Raw genomic sequence first — 20797 nt, 5'->3', positions numbered from 1 at the left:
ATGTATATCGTTTAATGTGAGAGAAAGGGAGAGAGAAAGAAAGAGAGAGAGAAACTGGATCAACTGTTGTGTAGCGCTTCTTCAAACCCCACTCTTCATTACAGCTATTCATTACAGAATTGTCTGTTGTATTTATTTTTTCTGTGTGCAAAGCATAGAAAGTTATAATTATTTCCAAATGTTTCCCCCGTCTGTGGCAGCGGAGCTGTCCGAGGTGCTGAACAAGCGCAGCGCATAGACGGCCACCTGGGGCGGCTCACTCAGGCGGTCCAGGACTGGGCGCGGGGCGTCGGCGGGGTAATTCTCCTCCCCAAACAGTGCGCGATGGTACATTTGAACCTGAATGGATAGATGAATAAACAACTTAAGTAAAGAGTTGTTTTGTAGCTATTCAAAATGAATGGTGGACAGATATATCACCTGATTCGCCAGCACCATCTTCTCCTCAGCTGTGAATTTAGTGGATCGGTTTTGGTCTGCCATATTGATCACACTGCGCCAGCTGCTGCCAATCTGGCTTTTAAAGCCCCTCTGATTGATTACTGAAGATTTTATTGAGAATGAACATATTTGTCAGAGCCTGTGGGCAGGGGGTGGGGGGGACGCATATATAGGCCAAATAAAATACTATTACTCAATAATAAAATCCTGTAAATTAAATAGAATTAAGTTATCAGATCCAGTAAAAGTGATAGGTGTCATTCAGAGGATGTTGCATCGTGCAGTGGGGGAGGAGAGATAAAACGATATCATTCTGGCCATCTAATCTCATGACATCCAGCCATAGGCAATATTTTTTTCTATCAGATGCATTTAGAAATTATTTTCACTTTGGTCTTGCTATAGTGTAGCGTATTTACATGCTTGCAGTATTTTAACTGCAGTTATTGGTTTGAGAAGCATAATAATATGGAATAATAGCCTATATATGGAGATAGACAGACCGGATGAAGGGAGGGGGGGGCGGCGGAGCCCTTGGCTTTGTCTGGTTTTACCGGATTTGTCCAGGAATTGGAGCTTAAAAGGCAAGCGTGTGTCTCTTCCCTGCAATTCTCCAATGAGCGGACAATGCATAATTTTACGCTTAAAAGGCGTGGTTATAATGGTTGAGGCTGAGTTTAGCGCCGATACCAAGATATCAAGTGCGCCTTTCCACGCCCACTGCTTTGCGCTGCGGCTGGCGTTCGGCCTAGAAACTGCGCGGCTGCAACGATAGAGCCCTACATGTATGTGAACTGCTTTCAGTGCACCGCTTGGTAAAGGGCTATTACACCAGAAAACACTCAATGGCCATTATTTGAAGATGCATTTATACAGTATACCCCTGGTCTAATTTGTAGATAAAAAGTATGGCTTTTTAACAAATAGTGATAGAAAATGATCCTTAACCCTTGCTATATTTTCTTCCAACTTTTTAATGCAACATACAATAATCTGAAGCAAATATTACAGGATAAACATAATAATACTATGGACAATGTCGGAAAACTCTTGAAATAAACCAGTTTCGCATTGTTCAATCAGTGCTTCTTTGTTCTGTGGTCCATTTATATTCCTGATGTAGAAATGGTTCAGACGGTGGATGGATAATGAGGTGTTGGATGCAGCTCTCAGCTTATCATGCTGAGGTACTTGCTCTCCTCAGCCAACGCTGTGAGCATGGAGCTCATGTCACCGATGGCCATGTTGCCGATCCCTGCCGGTACGGAGGCCAGGGTGACGGAGTTGCGAGGGGTGGTGAGGCGCGAGGAACTCTGCGACAGGCTCTGGAGGAGTCCCGGGCTCAGCGTGCCCGACATCAGGCTGGAGTGGTCCCCGTCATCCAGCATGGTGTCAAAGTCGATCTGGGCGTGCTCGGCCGCCGCACCAGAGTCCACCGTGCTGCTGGTGACCTGGTTGACCCCCGGCGATGCCATGTTGGCTGCGGCCGTGCTGTCGTTGCCGGCGGGGTCCTGGCTGGCACTGGGGGACATGGGGGCGTCCATGGAATTGGGCTCAAACACGTGGATCTGACCTGTGTAGAACACGGCAGAGTTGGGGTTCTGAGAGGTGCCGTTGTGGTGGGCTGCTGCCGACCCGCTGGGCCTCTTTGGGCTGGCCTCCGACGTGTTGTTAGCAATTCTGTGGCTGGAGTCAGACGACTGGGGGAATCGGCTCTGTTGCATCGTGTTGGACCCTGCGTGTTGCCTGGCAACAGACTTGGGCTCCATGGGAGGTCTGGGCTGCAACGCACCTCTGCCGCCATGATGGATACTGGGCTGCTGCTGGGCGAGAACATTGTAATTTTGCTGCTGCTCCACTTGGTTCATACGAGGATAGCCATCCACCTGTGTCCTTGCTCTAGAACTTGGCTGATCTGCCATACCGTTATACGGAGGTCTCATGCTAGTGTTCCCGGACATGGAGTTTGGGTTTGGCTCTTGGCCACTGCCTTGCTGGGTGCTCGTCTGCTCGCTAAAGTTCACATTGCTGCATTGCCGCTGCTGCTGCTGCTGCTGGGAGATGTTCATCATCCTCTGGTTGTTGCGGTGCGCATACCCCTGCATAGTCTGATTCTGGTTCATAGGTATTACCTGCTGGTTGCTGCCCAGACCCTGGCCTTGTGTCTGGAAGGAACCAAAGTTGTGCCTCTGCTGGACAACGGCTAGGTTCCCCCTGAGAGGATGCTGCTGCTGCTGCTGCTTGGCAAGCTTGGCTGTGGCGTCCATAGTCCCTGAGCTCACCTCGTTCCACTGCACTGGCATGTTGTTCTTTTTCATGTTGTCCGATGGAGCTGGGAAGGGCTGCTGGGAGCCGTTGCCGGGGCTCATCTGGCAGGACTGCAGGTCCTGTCCAGACTGGGCCATGGTGGCATCCACCATGGCCATCCTCCTCTGCCCATAGAACGGTTGCTGTGGAGGGGGCATGCTTGACTGATAACCCTGGCTCTGGTTGCCCGAGTGGTAGTCTGTGGGGCCAGTGTTCTGGGACCGGAGGTACTGTACCATGTCATCGGGAAGCACCATATCATCCTCCCCACCGTGGTCCCCAGCCCCCATCACCATCCCATCCACTGCCATGTTCTCCATAGCCACATTCTCAGAAATGCTTGGCGGCCTGGGGAGGAACGGGTGGCGCTGCAGGCTGCCGTCAGAGCGCGTGTAGCCCTGCGTCGCCAGCCCCCGGTAGCGCTCCGCGGCGCAGGGAGCATTCATGGGGTTCATGCTGTTCATGCTGTTATAGCGCTGCACCCTGGGTAGGGAGAAGAGGGGGTCCACGGTGGGCCGACGCACCGGGTCACTGGCGCGGCGCGGCAGGTTGGCGGGCACCTCGTGGGGCATCATGCTCTGGCCGCCGTATCCGATGTCACTGCAGCGCCGCGGCACGCCCATAGAGGGCGGGTGATGGAACAGGTGCGACGACGACGAGCTCTCCTGGGAGTCGTTGTAGAGCGCCATGCGAGTCCTCAGGCTCATCCGGTCCATGTTGGGGAGCGGGGTAGGCGGGGCGCCGCCGGTGGCAGCGGCGTACTTGGCCTTGAGGCGGTAGTGCTGGGCCGGGGTCAGGCTGAGCAGGCTCGGGAGACCTCCTCCTCCGCCGAGACTGCCCCCTCCACACTGGCTGGCCTCGCTGGAGCGGCGAGACAGGTCAGTGGAGATGGGGTCGTAGGAGTCGGCCGAGCTGAGGTTGTTGTGGCGGCTGCCCCCGAACTGGGAGGCTTCGCTGGAGCGTCGGCTGGAGTAGCACGGCGAGATGCCGGAGGAGCGCCGACTCAGGTTGTACGCCGAGCTGATGGTGCTGGTGGTGCTGTCGCGCCGCTCGCTCAGCTGATTCAGCACCGTCACCTCGCAGGAAGACAGCTCGCCAATACGCTGGCCAGGGTACGAGCCGCTTAGACTGTTCATCATGTTGGAGCTCTCCAGCAGGGAACCTGGCAGACATAGGGAACATTGTTATTAAACTGATAAATTAACTAATTAATTCATTAAATTATATATAACGACACCTACTAATGAGACCAAAATATTGGTGTTGGTAATACAAATGCGTATGTGCAAACTTTATAAACATTTATTTCATAACTTGCCATTTTGAGCAATTTCATTGTAGTTGAAGGAAATAACAGTTCATGGCTAATTGGATTTTTTTTTGAGGATGTTCCTTAAAGTGGCGACACCTATGGCAATGAGTGGTAATTGCAGGTGAGATCCAAACAGACTTGCATCATCTGTGTCATTACAGACACCCAGTTCATAAATGCTGCAATAGAGAGCTCCAGGGATGACATATTTTTGTAGGCTGAATGCGGAAGTCCCGAACTTCCTGGTTCTTCACTGTTTCTGTCTATGGGATTTTTGAATGGGTTTTTGGCGCGATGCTTCAAATAATGTCTGTGGGCAACGCAGGTTTAATCAAACGCGAACCAAGGTTCAGCGGGATAATCTTCACACATGAGGACCACTTTCATGAGTTTTGAAGCGTAACTGCAAGCCCTAGAGGTAAAAAGCTCGTGCTAAGCTAATCCAGAACTACACACAGTGTCGCATAGGCGTCCACGCATTGATTGCGAGAGAAAGAATTTCCGCGTTCACTCGCGATGACGTATAATATCCGCGTCGACATTGTAGTCTCATTTAGCCGTTTGCTAGCTAGCCACCCTTTTAACGGCACATAAAAGCTTCAAAACTCATAAAAGTGGTCTTCATGTGTGAAGATGATGTTACTAAACACTGGTTCGCGTTTGATTAAGCCAGCGTTGCCCAGAGAGATTATTAGAAGCATCGCGCCAAAAACCCATTCAAAACTCCCATAGGCGAAAACTGTGAAGAACCAGGGCTGTTAGCATCGATGATTTCCGGACTCGTTCCTGGAGCTCTCTATACTGAAAATGCAAAGACTTCCATCAATGGGCCATAGGGTCAATCACCATTGTGTTAACTCGGTCTGTGATAGTGACTCAACACACAGACATTTATTTACATGAAAATATTTGCGATTATTTATCACGTTAATTCCTTCTGTTCATTCTTTAAAAAAAATACTTGTAAATTAGTTATTCTTCATTTAGTTTCATATGTATGCATTTGATTGTGACCTTTTGGTTATGAGAGAGCTCTAATCCAGGGGTTCTCAAAGCGGAGGGGGTCCCCGGTAAAAGAGGGACTAATTTATCTTCACTATAATTCCATCCATAAGTAACACAGACTATTTTGTTCATGGTTTCAGACATTTTCTGTAATAAAACATACTAAAAACAAGAATCTTATCAGATGGGGGGACCCTGGGACACAATCTTATCTTAAATGGGGGCGCATGGTCTAATTTGTGTCAGCTTAGGGGTTGAGTTTAGGGGTCGGTTCGCTCACCGACTGCAGGTATGGGAGGCAGCTTGGTGTTGTTGCGATGGCCCTGAGGTGCCGAGTTGGCCCAGGGGCAGGTGTCCCTCACTGTCTTCAAGCGCTCCTTCTTGATGTTCTCCAGCTTGATGGTGACTCCACCACCGTGACCCCCAGCCTTCCTCAGCTGGAGCCCCATCCCAGCCTGCTGGCCCCCGGCGGGCACGGTGGAGTCGACCATGGGGCACTCGTCCAGGGCGCTGAGGTCCCCGAAGCTGCCCCCGCTGTGCATGGCCATCTCTACCCCACTGTCGTTGTTGTTGGCGCTACTGAGAGGCGACGGCTCACTGCTACATGACGAGTGGCCACCAGGACTGGACTGATACGTCTGTGGGAGGACAGGAGGGGGAAGGTAGGTTGAGAAACATCACTATGAATGAACTTGTCAGATGGTTCAATGTTCCGCCATGCAGAGGATCTTTATCACATCTCGGTAATCTCGGTAACACTTTGCCACCTGGATGGAAGCCATGAAAAATGCAGAGAAATAGAAAGATGTCAACTTTAAGAAAGAAATGTATGGGGAAAAAAAACGATCATCCAAGCTCATGCAAAGCGAGATCGTCATCACTCTTATTGTTCAAATTCTTAAGCTGCTAAAGGCGCGTTCACACCGACCTATTCAAGTTTTTCGCTGGCATCGAGTTTACATACAAAGTCAATGCAAACGAGCGATTGAGCGTATATTCGCCCGGGAGAAAAATCGCTGGGCGTCCGAGCGACAGAGACAGAGCAATAGGGCGGAAATTCCCTCGTCGCCCGAGATTAATTATCCCAACTCGAGCGAAATTTCGCTGGCATCAGTCGCTCGCTGTTCAACGCTGATTGGCTGCCGTGTGAGAGGGAGTCAAGGATCACACAGGCTTGGAACAAACCGCTGCTTTATTATTGTGTGCCAACAAACCGCATTGACAGCTGATTGACAGGCTGACAGCTGACATGAAGTGAAGTCTGTACTACCGGTATAGAGCTCGCGTTAGGAGCACGATGATAGGCTTAGCCAGAGCCGTGTAGATAGAAGAGTCCCAACATCTCCATTCACTCCAATGGACCAGTTATTTACTCTCAAGAGTTCCAGGAAGTAAGGTCCTGGATTAAGCAGCACTGTCGAGTTGCAGCAAAATAGACAGTTTGTGTTGTACTCTGAAAGGGTTTTCCCCCCCTTGAATCAAATCCTACATTATCAGCTTTATTTTAGCATGCAAAAGTAGCGCGAGACCCATTCTTGGCTGTTCATTGGCTAATGAGTCTTGCATTTTGGTCCTCCGCTGACGCCACTCTCTCTCTAGAGGACACTAGGCTTAGCTTGTAAACAACTACGGTGGCTCGTAGTGGACAAACATCATGACATTGCGTAACGTTAGAACCCCCAGATGTCCGTCAATTCTTGTGCCTGTTGACGAGCGATTTAAACACAGCGACAGAGCAATTCCAAAGGGTTGAATCGAGCGACAGAGAGAAAAATAAATATCTCGGTGTGAACACAGCTTTAGATGAAATAATGACCAGAGTTACGAAATTCTGTTTGTCCCAGTGTTTTGTAATGTAGGTTTATAATTCCATAATCTCTTTCATTACAGATACATTGATTTATTTAAAAGAAAAGGCGTGCATAATGGATGCGTTGTGCGCATCCACAGTTTTGATCAAAGCTTGACGCTGGCACTATTTTGTTCAGCACACATGCTAAAACAGTCGCAGTCGTCTTTGAATATTAATGTTACAATGACTTTTATCATCATTCTACAGAGGTTACTGGCAGAGATCTGACCCACAGAGTTTGAGAGAGAGTCTGACCCCCAGTTTATGTAAGTGTACGGTTGTGTGTGTGTGTGTGTGTGTGTGTGTGTGTGTGTGTGTGTGTACGCACACACACACACGTGTACTCCAGTCACATGCATAGGAACACGTTTCAAATATGTGGAAATGGATTATCATGCAAACATTTTGTTCGTCATGCAAGGATGTAATGATGTAGCTTGAAGCGTTTGCGCTCCTCTCCCATGCTGTGCTGTGACGAGGCAGAGAGAGAGAGAGAGAGAGAGAGAGAGCTCACCTCAGTGAAGTCTGTCCGTTAGGAACGTTAGAAGGGGAGAGAGAAGCAGGTTCAAGCAGCGACCAGAGAGGTGAGTTAGGAAACGGGACAGACGGGACAAATTCCATCTCAGAGAAGATGTTAGTCAAGTGGAGAACTGATGAGAAGAACGGTAGCGTGCCTGCATCTGTTTGACAAAGCCTCTGATTCATATGCTGAAGCCCAAACACCACACAAGACCTAGCCTAGGTAAACCCAGCCCCCACGTGACCTGCTCTCTCAGTTCCCAGTCACTAGCGTAGTGACTGAGAACAGGTCTGAGAGCAGGTCACGTGGGGGATGGGTTTACCCAGGCTACACAAGACCATGCAGTAATCATATGATCATCCTATATTAACAGGTGACATTGATCATTAGTCATGATTGAGTCATATCTGAAAGGAATAACGCATTAACCCCTTCCTGCTGCAATGAATCAAATCCCATCGTTTTAAATCAATATAAAGACACACATTGTATTTTATTTCTGATCGTTTTTTCCCTCCCCAATTGTACCCCCTGACTGTCCCCATCATTGCTCCACCCCCTCTGCTGATCGGGGAGAGTTGTAGACTAGCACATGCTTCCTCCGATGCATGTGCAGTCGCCAGCCGCTTCTTTTCACCTGACCCCCCCCCCCCCCCCCCCCCACTCCCCCGGCTCCCCACCCTCAGACACGGCCAATTGTGTCTCTAGAAATGTCCCCAAGACACACATTTTCAGCTTTTAGACCAACAATAAAAGTTCTGTGTTGGTCCTGATCAGGACTTACCATGGAGTTCTCTGTCTTGATAGATTTGACTTGCAGGCAGTCCTCCACCCCTCTAGAGGTGCTGTTGGCCTCAGTCTTGCCCTCCAGGCCTCTGCCAATCTGCTTGGCATTGGCCTCGTTCTCTCCGTTCCCTTTGGGCGGCTGCGGCCGCGGGGGCACGTCGCTCCGCTGCTTCTTGGTGACGTGGGCCTCGGGCCCGTGGACCGTCTTCACGTGCTTCCTGAGAGAGCTGGGGTCCGTGTAGCGCTTGGTACAGCCCGCGATCTTACACACGTAGGGTTTCTGCCGAGACGGGTTTACACAGTCACTTACTATGCATGACTCGTGTGTGCTTTAATCACAGATGTCTTGAATAGAGAAAGCTTGGATGGAAAATATTCCACGAAACCACAAAAACAAAAGTTAGCTCATCACAGAAAATACATATGTCATATGGACATTTTTCCACACTGTTTCTCATCTTATGTGAGGCCAACATAAATGAAAACTTCAGTATACAAGAACATCATCATTTATGAATATGGAACCTTTTTTTTAAGTACTATTGCGCAACACAACAGTGAATATAAAGACCGAATTACACAGTAAATATTGTGATAATAGCACACTGATCACTAAACTGACGGCGGCTCACATGAAATCAAATCAAATCCTCTCCAGTCACTCAGTCGTCTGCGGGGGGTACGTGTGTGTGCGTCAACATACCTCGTTGGAGTGTGTGCGGTTTTGGTGCTTGGCCCGGTCCGAGGCGTTGGAGAAGGCCTTGTTGCAGCCTTCGTGTTCGCACACGTACGGCTTCTCCCCGGTGTGGGACCTGAGGTGGGTCTTCAGGTTCTCCAGGCGAGAGTAAGCCTTCGCGCATCCCTCGAACTGCGGACAGACGGACAGAGACGGACAGACAGACAGACAGACAGACAGTGAGACAGTGAGACTGCGTGAGCACTGCGCTATTCTGTCTGCTGCTGGTTAACGAAAAGGGCTGAGGGGGAAAAAATATATATATAAAGTCCGTGTGTTTCAGTTTTCACATTTTAATCTAGTCTTGGAAACTTGCCCGCCTACTGTGGCGCACCACACAAAAGGAAAGCTCTGCTACACTTTGGTAAAAAAAAAAAGGGGTTATTATACCAAATATTGAAAGAAAGTGTGAGGTATGCTAGAGCTCTTTGTCGGGCTTTGTTGAGACAACGTGTTGCACTCTTCTGTGTTTAGCCTTTGTATTCACGTACGCTGCACAAGTCATCATTTGGTATTCCTTCAGAGCGGCTTTGTGAGCCTCATTGGTTTTGAAAGTGAAAGAGGATCAAATTAGATTAGCTCAAAAAAAGTGGAGATACAAGTGGAAGATTCGAAGAGAGACGAGAGAGAGAGAGAGAGGAGAAGAGAGAGAGAGAGAGAGAGAGAGGGGAGAAGAGAGAGAGAGAGAGAGAGAGAGAGAGAGAGCGAGGGGAGAAGAGAGAGAGAGAGAGAGCGAGGGGAGAAGAGAGAGAGGGGAGGAGAGAGAGAGAGAGAGAGAGAGGGGAGAAGAGAGAGAGGGGAGGAGAGAGAGAGAGAGAGGGGAGAAGAGAGAGAGAGAGAGAGGGGGGAGAAGAGAGAGAGAGAGAGAGAGAGAGGGGAGAAGCGAGAGAGATGGGGGAGGGGAGGGGAGAAGAGAGAGAGGGGAGAAGAGAGAGAGAGAGAGAGAGAGAGAGGGGAGAAGAGAGAGAGAGGGGAGAAGCGAGAGAGAGAGGAGAAGAGAGAGAGATGGGGGAAGGGAGGGGGGGGGTGCGCAGAGAGGCCTAGAATGCGATGAGAGCATGCACGTGGGATTTGTGCACAGCGAATATACAGCGTGTTCTTATTAATAAGGACCCATGGCCCCCCGCTCATCTTGAGATTTTAATTACTCGTCCACTCTGTCAATCATCTTTCTGAACTCCCTCCCCTTTGATGGACTCACACGCGTGGACACAAGCTTTGAAGCCAACAAAACAGGCCCTCAATCTGGTCTTCACACAGCGAGTGAAGGCCTCAGTGAAACCCCAATGAATTGTCAGCGAGGAACATATCACTGGTGGTGGTGGTGGTGGTGGTGGTAAAGCACACAGAGAATCAGAAGAACATTTTAATTTCGCCACCGTTCGCCAAAGGGAAAGGCTGTAATGGCTGATAGAGACTGAGCTTACAGTAGGCTAAGTTCTAGTAGTCCGTCCCTCAACCAGTTCGTCAGTCAATTAAGTACAGTAGTCAATTAGCCAGTGAGCGGCCGGCCAATCAGTTAGTCAATCAATCAATCAATCAATCAATCAATCAATCAGATAATGTGCAGTAGACTATTAGTCTAGTTTAGTGCACATTTGAGTGCCCTTTTGATTTGTCTGGTACCCCAAATCTGAGAATATTGATGTATGTATGTATGTATGTATGTATGTATGTATGTACAGTATGTATGTATGTATGTATGTATGTATGTATGTATGTATGTATGTATGTATGTATGTATGTATGCATGTATTTATATATCCCATGACTATCTGTATTGTAGATAGAGAGATAACAGTCTTCTTGTACATTTTCTAATTGCGTTAACATCTTAATGATACGGTCTCACAATTCATCAGTTTGCTGGGGACCCCCTGCAACCCCCTCAAGGACCCCTGCTGGTCCCCGGAGCCCATGTTGAGAACCGGCGTACTGTATTAGTCACGCGGCCTTGTCACATACAGGAAGCAGTCAGTCAGCCAATCATGAACGGAGGCAGGTGAGGCGGGAGGGGGGGGGTCCTTACTGTGCATTTGTGCGGCTTCTCCCCCGTGTGCCGCCGCATGTGGACCACCAGCATGTACTGCGCCTTGAAGGGCTTCTGCTCACGCGAGCACTCCTCCCAGCGACACACAAACTCCTTCTTCTCCCCGTGGATGTGCTCGTTGTTGATGTGCTGAGGAGACAACCAGACCATTCAACCATTACAACGTGTCTGAGAAGAGGATGCTGGTCTGTGTGTGTGTGTGTGTGTGCATGCGGTGCAGTATGTACGGTGTGCACTGTTGGGCAAGATACTTTCAAAATGTAATATACTACATATTACTAGTTACTTTCATTTGAACGTTAAGGTCCTTACACATCGGGAGCGTTTTTTTCCGTGCGATTAATTCGCACGTCAATGATATTTTACGCCCGTATTTTCGCATTGCTCTTGATGTGTAAGGACCTTAATACGTTACTTTACAATATTACTGTCTGTGTAGTAGACTAAGGGCTAATGTACACCGCCTCCGGAACAGATGTGGTACGGCTGTGAACAGACCCACACTCATGTCATCTGTCAAGACGTATGCAGGATCCGAGAAAAATAGAACAGGTGCGTAATTTTTCCTTACCGCATCTATCGCCCATCAATTAACATGGGCGAGAGTCGATCCGTCAGTTTTGCCGGATCCGCCACGCAGCCGTAACGTATCTGGTGTACTTTGCTTGTAACTCATTACTTATTACACTACTTTTGCATTACTTTCACCAAAATAAGAGCAGTAGCAGAATGACATCGCCGCGCCGGAACCACGCCGAAAAATAATTTCAACCGTCGTGAAGTCAGTGTAAACTGTCCAAAATTCTAAATGTTATCCTTTTCCTTTGTTATTGTCATCTATAGTGGTTATTTGCATAAAAACACACAATTTGATTAGGAAATTATTGTATCTTTATTTAAATATGTGCTTTGATCAAAAAGAAAAGAAAAAGTAACTAAATTTGTAACTTGTGTTACTTGACAAAGTAACTGGTATAATATTACTGAAATCCCATTGGTAATAAGTTATACTAAAAGTAATATGTTACTTTTGTAATAAGTTACCCCCAACACTGATGGTGTGTGGTGTGTGTGTGTGTGTGTGTGTTTTATCAGTGTTTTATCGAGTCTGTTCTTTCTTATTGCTGTGTGGCTTGGCTTGGTTTCCTCTCCCTGTCCAATAAGAACAGACTGCTTAGGCTTATCAAAGTGGCCAGTAAAGTGATCGGGGTGCAGCAAGCCCAGCTCCAGGACATTTACCTCAAGCGGGTAAGAAACAAGGCCAATCTTATCCTTGACTGTGCTGAGCACCCTCTGTTGCAGGAGTTTGACCTCCTCCCATCTGGCCGCCGTTTTAGGATGCCTAGGACCAGGACGCGGCGTGCCAGGGTCTCTTTTATTCCTGTCGCTATTGACAGGCTTAATCTCCTGGGCTAGACTTGTATGTATGTATGTACACCCTGTCTGTACACTTGTACATCCCCATACTACTTGAAGTAGTCTACATCGTTGTTTTTTATTATCAACATTTTTTATAGTATTATGCACCTTATTGTCCTGGCTTTTTTTTTTACCATGCACTTTAATGTATCATACTTTATTGAGAGTATTTTTTTGGTAGTATTTATTTTAATCTACTTTTACTGTCTCCGTTGATGCACTTGATTGCATTAACAGTGCATTTTGCACATCGTTGTCAGTGCATTGTAGGAGAAATATCCTCCTTCTTCTGCTCAAACTTGTTCATTCCTGTAGATATTGCAGCTATTATGTTTATTGATTTGATGTTGTCTAATGTTGTTTTTTTGTTTTCTTTGTTCATTGTGTCTTGATACCTCTGCAAATCTAATTTCCTTCGGGATATAATAAAACTGAACTGAACTGAACTGTGTGTGTGTGTGTGTGTGTGTGTGTGTGTGTGTGTCACTAAGAACAATGAGTCAGCTAAAGCTTGTCTTTTTCCCACCAGAAGATGTTCCCACTTGCATACGTCCATTGTGAGTGACACTGCCATCCATCATGGCCGACAGTTATTACGCATCCGTCAACAGGAGACAAAAGACTATATAACGTAGCACCGTGTCTGTTTTTTCAGGCTGTGTGTGTGTCTGTGTGTGTGTGCATGTGTGCGTGTGTGTGTGTGAGGAAAGGGAACTTCCTCACATCCCAGTGGAGGGGATCAGCAACAGCAGCTTGTAACGACTTGACTTTATCTTTATCTCCCACTTTGCTTACTTTATTTTGCGATCAGGAAGTCAGTGGGACATAGCGAGTGTTTGTGTTTCCTGTGTCACAGTTAAATCACTCCTGAATTAGCATGTCTGCCACTGAGCTTTTACACAACATCCCGCTTGACATGAGCCATCAGGGATGTGGAAAGGTGTCAAAATAAAATTTTGGCTTGAAATGATGCTTGAATGCAAAAGAGTTATCCGGCCAATCTTGTCTTTATTTTTGCCTAAAGACTTTTGCCATTTCATTGTATTCCAGCTTGTGTAAAGAGTTCAACATGTTTGTAAGAATTGATTGACAACAGGTTTTAGCCCCAAACTCCACCAACGCACGTGACAGACTGACAGACGGACAGACAGACAGACAGAGAGACAGACAGACAGACAGACAGACAGACAGACAGACACACAGACAGACAGACAGACAGACAGACAGACAGACAGACACACAGACAGACAGACAGACAGACACACAGACAGACAGACAGACAGACAGACAGACAGACAGACAGACACACACACACACACACACACACACACACACCCCAACAGCCATACACTTAACAACTCTCATCCCGTGCGCCACATGCAAATATCCACCCCCCCCCCCCACCAGAGGAACCACTTCATTTCCTCAGGACATCAAGGCCCACAATGCACCACTTATGTGGCCGCTTCTTCACCAGCGAAAAGCGCCGTGCTCGACCGTTCTGCTCAGATCTATTTTGGTCGGAGGAGGAGGAGGAGGAGGAGGAGGAGGAGGAGGAGGAGTGGAAACAAGTGTGTGGCCGCGCAGAAGCCTCTATTTTCAGGTTCCACACTCTTCCTACCAGAGGGAGTCCATCATTTTGGTCTCTCGGAGAAGGATGACTTTGGCTAAGTAGAGGCCAGAGGAACCCGAAGGTGTGTGATTTCGCTGAGATGGTGAGAACACTGTGTGAAACCCTGGCTGCGCTGAGGGAGACTTGCTGAACCGCTGTCGGGGAGCTTTGGCAGTAAATTTCCCAGCTATCACACCCCTGGCTTTCTGGTTGGTTTTCAAAAGTAAACAGATAGAAAGATATATAGATCGACAAGACAGAAAGATAGATGGACTATTTAAACGGGATGATTCATGAACCATTTTAGAGCGGTATAGACGGAGCTGGCTATGGTTTCTTGGAGCTCTCCGTGGAGCTCTCTCCTCCCCATGTCCAGTGAGGGGTTTGAGTATGCGTTGGCCTCACCTATCCCTCCACACCTCACACACCAGAGACAGCTCTGCTAAAGCCCGCACTCACTAAGCCCCGGCAAGCCCTCTGCGCTTCGGGCCGGGAACAGAGGCGATGGGGGGCTCGACATTCTTAAAGGTGACTGTGGTCCTGACATGTAACAGCCCCGTAGACCCTTTTCACCGCCAGCGATTTGAGGGTGGTAAAGCAGGAGGTAAAGCAGCTGTAGCCAAATACCATTAGTGATGGTTCCCGTTCCATTTAGGTGTTCCAGTGCCAGGGCCCTCGTTCGTGTTATTTGTTTACACCTGCCTTACGTCCTGCTTTACCACCTCAAAACGGTTGCTGTGAAAAACACTTTTATTATATTATTCATCTATAAAACTGTGATCAAAATCAAATGCAAAGGCACGGTTTCCTTCCCTGGAATATTGGTGCTTTCACAAAATATTTACACAATGAGATTTTTGACAAAATAGTCATCGGTAATGTGGATATAATCATGACTAAGTAGGTTAAAGCAAATAGTAGAACAGTCTGGTAAGTTCAGAAACTGACATCGCTTTACTGCAGCCTTTAAAACCAGGAAATGACAACACTTAGGCCATACCACCAATATTGTGATATTCAAAATGGAAGACGATATCTAGTCTCGACATATCACAATATCAATATACTATCGATATATTGCCCAGCCCTACTCACGACCAATAGGAAAGCGGGGGAAAGCAAGGAGTGAAGTTGGTCTGACCAGGGAGGGGTTCTTAAACTCCAGAGCTGCTGGCACGACGATGGATTTACGGCCGGCCCTGTGGGCTTCAGGAGTCGGGGGTGTTGCTGAGAGAGCCCGGGGTCGGGGGTCGGGGGTCAGGGGGTGGAAGGGTTGGGGGCGGGAGGGGGGGGTTGGATCACAGCTGCAGGGCTCGAGCCTGAGCTCGGGGAGAGCCGGCGGGCTCGTTAACGTGACGCGTGTCAGCCCGGCAGGAAAGGATCAGTTACTGGACGTCTCTCTGAGCAGACTCAATCAGCACGGATTTAATGAGTAGCAGAGGAGTTTGCTTTAGCTCACCACTTTTTAAGCAGTAAAAAAAAAAGGGAACGGCGTGGCGTGTTTGTTTTGCCGGGCCTACTCCAGAAACGACTCTCACTGCACGAAGAAACTGCTAACCCCCCCCCCCCCCCCCCCGATGACACGAGCTGTTCTAACCTCAAACAGTTTGTGCTTTCAAAAGGACAACTTCCAGTTTTATGGGCTGCAAACCCTCCCTCTCCGTTTTCTGGGTCACAATAAATATCTTTTCCTATTGTGCACAGTGCCTGATACTCACGTGCACCAGTTGGTCCTGGGTGTCGTACTCCTTGACACAGCCCTCCCAGTGGCAGTTGGTCTCGTACACGGCCTCTGGCTCCTGTTTGCACTCGTCCTTGTCCAGCTCCTCGCTCAGGTCCAGGACGCCTCCGCCGTGCTCCTGCAGGAGGGGGGACAGGAGGTGTCAGGAGGGAGCAGGGAAACAAGACACGTGCGTGTATGGGTAGGCACTTTTGCATGGTCGCATTGGGGCAAATGCGGAAGTACCAAAAACTGCAGTTTCTCGAGTGGCCACTTGAGGCTGGCTGCAAAAAGGGAAGTCAATCCCCATTCACCCGCACGTTAAAAGGCCCGACTTTACAGCAGGAATATAATGTTTACAGCGTGGGTCAAAAAATAGTTTTGGTCTCCATAGCTGATTTCACCTTTCATGTCAACTGTAAGGGGGGTGATTTTTTTTGATTTTTTATATAACTCACCCGTTTAGAGTCAAATAGACGATAAGAAAAGTTGTGTTTTGGTCTGGTCAGACTTCAGAATGGAAGTCGCCAAACCAATGGGTGACATCACACTCACCACATGCATCTCTTTTTACAGTCTATGGCACACACACACGCGCACGCACACACACACACACGCGCGCGCGCGCGCACGCAAACACACACACACACAGTCACGCGCGCACGCACGCACGCACGCACACACACACACACACACACACACACACACACACACACACACACACACACACACACACACACACACACACACACACACACACACACACACACACACACACACACACACTTGGCTCCATGGTCAATAGTTAAAGGGAGCATTCTTCACTATTTTGCATCTTTCTTATCTTATCTGCTTCTTAATCCTAATGAGCTGTTGCCACATCACAACGTGCGACAACATGCTTCTTCTCATCGATTAAAGCTGCATTTTATTCACTATTGATCACCAATTAGGGCCAAATTAGCAGGAGGGACATTTTTCTCATTGTAAGTAGCTGGACCTGTGATGAACACAGCCACGTTCTGTGTTCTGTGTTCTGTGTTCCAGATGCAGCGTGGAATTTTAAGTAGAAAGGACATTTTTGAAGGTCACCAAAGATGTGCAAAGATAACTGTTTAAAACTAACAGAAGCAACAGTGGCATAACAAAATGTGTCCTTCTGTTTGGGACACCTTGGGAAAAACTATTAATGTCTAACAGAAGTTTTGTTGTTTTGTCTTGTTACACATTCATTCGTGAGCACATTTAAAAAAAAAATCTTTTTCAGAAATTCAGATTTTCTCCTCAAATGTTTCTCGGATGATAAAACATGTGTTTCTTTAAAACCTCCTTGTACCTGAGAAGAGGGTGAGATGGGCAGTGGGCCCTCTGCTTCCGTCTTGACCTTTGACCTCTTGGTGATCATTGGGTTGACCGTGCTGCTCACTGCCGGGTCTCCACCAGCACTCTGAGGGACGGGACAAGGACAGAGAGATATTGGTCAAACAGAGGAGACAATGGTGTTTTACTCTGGTTTTACGCTGTCCTGTGCCCCTGTAATAATAATAATAATAATAATACATAAGTTTTATATAGCGCTTTTCTGGGGAACTCAAAGACGCTGTACCGTAACGTCCCGTGTGACACAGTGTCCTGAACAGTCTTCGCTCATTCCGAGTCAATGAAAGGTCTAGGAAATCAGAAAATGGTTTCTTTCTTTAACAGAAATAAATGGGTAAACCCAAGAAGGATTCTATCTATCTACCTACCTACCTACCTACCTAGGCTACCTAGCCTACCTATTAGGGGTGTCAAAAATAATCGATTATAAGATGCATCCGATGCGGACGTGCACGATTCTGTATCGATTCACAAATGTCAAAAATCGATTATTATTATTCTTTTTTTTAATAATCAAATAGAATATAATGGAAGTACATGCAGTTGTTTATTTTAATGATGGATAATAATACAATGCAATTCCAAATGCACTTTTATTTTAAAAGTAGCCACACAGTGAGAAAAAAGAAAGAGAAAAAAGAAATCATGTATTGGGGAAAAAAAGTGATGCATCGATTATCGATGCATCGAGATGCATCGATGATCGTAATCGAATCGAATCGTAGTCCTCTGGTCTGAATCGTAATCGAATCGAATCGTGAGGCCAGTGAAGATTCACAGCCCTACTACCCTAATCAGTACTTACCTACCTACCTGCCCACCTATCTATCTATCTACCTATCTTTCAATCAATCCATTGGGCCTATCCTCTCAACCATCCAACCATATCCATTCATCCATCCGTTGACCCCCCCCACCCCTCTGTCCATTCATCCCACCATCCACTCCACTCCATGAAAGCCACTGCACTCCTCTCAGTTGCAGCTACTGCTTCCCAGGCGGAGAGGAGAGGCGGAGGCATCAGCAGGAGAATCAGATGACGGAGTGGGAGTGATAGCACAGATAACGGAGTGGGAGTGATAGCACGGGGGGTTGTTTTTGGCTCGGTGGTCCGCTCGCTGTGCAGAGCGATGTGAGGAGTCCGGGCTGCGCCAGGCACCGGGGCCCATAAGTCAGACTGCGACCCGCCGCCGAGACTAAACAGTTTAGACTGCTTTATGATCGCCAAAGCCACAAGGAAATATGAAAGAAGAGGAGTTATTACCCTCGGTGCAGGGCGGGGAGGGGCCCGCCCGGGGGTGGGGGTGTATGGGTCACAGGTCTGGGGGAGTGGGAGGGGAACTTTGATCTACCGACGGATTCAGAGAGACAGACAGAAAGACATGGCCTTTATAACTTCAGAGAGAATGACAGAAAGACAAAGGCCTTTTTAACTTCAGAGTGAATGACAGAAAGACAAGGCCTTTTTAACTTCAGAGAGACAGACAGAAAGACAAGGCCTTTTTAACTTCAGAGAGACAGACAGAAAGACAAAGCCTTTTTAACTTCAGAGAGACAGACAGAAAGACAAGGCCTTTTTAACTTCAGAGAGACAGACAGAAAGACAAGGCCTTTTTAGCTTCAGAGAGACAGACAGAAAGACAAGGCCTTTTTAACTTCAGAGAGACAGACAGAAAGACAAGGCCTTTTTAACTTCAGAGAGACAGACAGAAAGACAAGGCCTTTTTAACTTCAGAGATACAGACAGAAAGACAAGGCCTTTTTAACTTCAGAGAGACAGACAGAAAGACAAGGCCTTTTTAACTTCAGAGAGACAGACAGAAAGACAAGGCCTTTTTAACTTCAGAGAGACAGACAGAAAGACAAGGCCTTTTTAGCTTCAGAGAGACAGACAGAAAGACAAGGCCTTTTTAGCTTCAGAGAGAATGACAGAAAGACAAGGCCTTTTTAACTTCAGAGAGACAGACAGAAAGACAAGGCCTTTTTAACTTCAGAGAGAATGACAGAAAGACAAGGCCTTTTTAACTTCAGAGAGAATGACAGAAAGACAAGGCCTTTTTAACTTCAGAGAGAATGACAGAAAGACAAGGCCTTTTTAGCTTCAGAGAGACAGACAGAAAGACAAGGCCTTTTTAGCTTCAGAGAGACAGACAGAAAGACAAGGCCTTTTTAACTTCAGAGAGAATGACAGAAAGACAAGGCCTTTTTAGCTTCAGAAAGACAGACAGAAAGACAAGGCCTTTTTAACTTCAGAGAGACAGACAGAAAGACAAGGCCTTTTTAACTTCAGAGAGACAGACAGAAAGACAAGGCCTTTTTAACTTCAGAGAGACAGACAGAAAGACAAGGCCTTTTTAGCTTCAGAGAGACAGACAGAAAGACAAGGCCTTTTTAACTTCAGAGCGACAGACAGAAAGACATGGCCTTTATAACTTCAGAGCGACAGACAGAAAGACAAGGCCTTTTTAACTTCAGAGAGAATGACAGAAAGACAAGGCCTTTTTAGCTTCAGAGAGACAGACAGAAGACAAGGCCTTTTTAACTTCAGAGCGACAGACAGAAAGACAAGGCCTTTTTAACTTCAGAGCGACAGACAGAAAGACATGGCCTTTTTAACTTCAGAGAGACAGACAGAAAGACAAGGCCTTTTTAACTTCAGAGCGACAGACAGAAAGACAAGGCCTTTTTAACTTCAGAAAGACAGACAGAAAGACAAGGCCTTTTTAACTTCAGAGAGAATGACAGAAAGACAAGGCCTTTTTAACTTCAGAGCGACAGACAGAAAGACAAGGCCTTTTTAACTTCAGAGAGACAGACAGAAAGACAAGGCCTTTTTAGCTTCAGAAAGACAGACAGAAAGACAAGGCCTTTTTAACTTCAGAGCGACAGACAGAAAGACAAGGCCTTTTTAACTTCAGAGAGACAGACAGAAAGACAAGGCCTTTTTAACTTCAGAGCGACAGACAGAAAGACAAGGCCTTTTTAACTTCAGAGCGACAGACAGAAAGACATGGCCTTTATAACTTCAGAGAGAATGACAGAAAGACAAGGCCTTTTTAACTTCAGAGAGAATGACAGAAAGACAAGGCCTTTTTAGCTTCAGAGAGACAGACAGAAAGACAAGGCCTTTTTAACTTCAGAGCGACAGACAGAAAGACATGGCCTTTATAACTTCAGAGAGAATGACAGAAAGACAAGGCCTTTTTAACTTCAGAGAGAATGACAGAAAGACAAGGCCTTTTTAGCTTCAGAGAGACAGACAGAAAGACAAGGCCTTTTTAACTTCAGAGCGACAGACAGAAAGACATGGCCTTTATAACTTCAGAGAGAATGACAGAAAGACAAGGCCTTTTTAACTTCAGAGAGAATGACAGAAAGACAAGGCCTTTTTAGCTTCAGAGAGACAGACAGAAAGACAAGGCCTTTTTAACTTCAGAGCGACAGACAGAAAGACAAGGCCTTTTTAGCTTCAGAGAGACAGACAGAAACACAAGGCCTTTTTAACTTCAGAGCGACAGACAGAAAGACAAGGCCTTTTTAACTTCAGAGAGACAGACAGAAACACAAGGCCTTTTTAGCTTCAGAGAGACAGACAGAAAGACATGGCCTTTTTAACTTCAGAAAGACAGACAGAAAGACATGGCCTTTTTAACTTCA

At 47.1% G+C, this 20797-nt stretch overlaps 1 protein-coding gene across 1 annotated transcript in view; it reads right to left on the bottom strand.

The window, feature by feature from the left end:
* Positions 1-1180: 1180 nt before the first annotated feature.
* Positions 1181-20797, bottom strand: part of gli2a (GLI family zinc finger 2a) — a 150737-nt gene continuing 131120 nt past the window's right edge. The window contains exons 7-13 of the mRNA XM_083638290.1: positions 17097-17207; positions 15759-15899; positions 10989-11138; positions 8927-9091; positions 8222-8503; positions 5346-5703; positions 1181-3910 (exon numbers count right to left, since the gene is read on the bottom strand). Of these exons, the coding sequence (XP_083494416.1) occupies positions 1611-3910; positions 5346-5703; positions 8222-8503; positions 8927-9091; positions 10989-11138; positions 15759-15899; positions 17097-17207 (3507 nt within the window). The 3' untranslated portion in view covers positions 1181-1610. The remainder of the gene's footprint in view (positions 3911-5345; positions 5704-8221; positions 8504-8926; positions 9092-10988; positions 11139-15758; positions 15900-17096; positions 17208-20797) is intronic.

Source organism: Poromitra crassiceps, assembly GCF_964638095.1.
Source record: "Poromitra crassiceps genome assembly, chromosome: 6".
In the NCBI taxonomy this organism is placed as follows: domain Eukaryota; kingdom Metazoa; phylum Chordata; class Actinopteri; order Beryciformes; family Melamphaidae; genus Poromitra; species Poromitra crassiceps.
The sequence above is the reverse complement of the archived record's forward strand: the minus strand, read 5'-3'. Positions and strand labels throughout refer to the sequence as shown.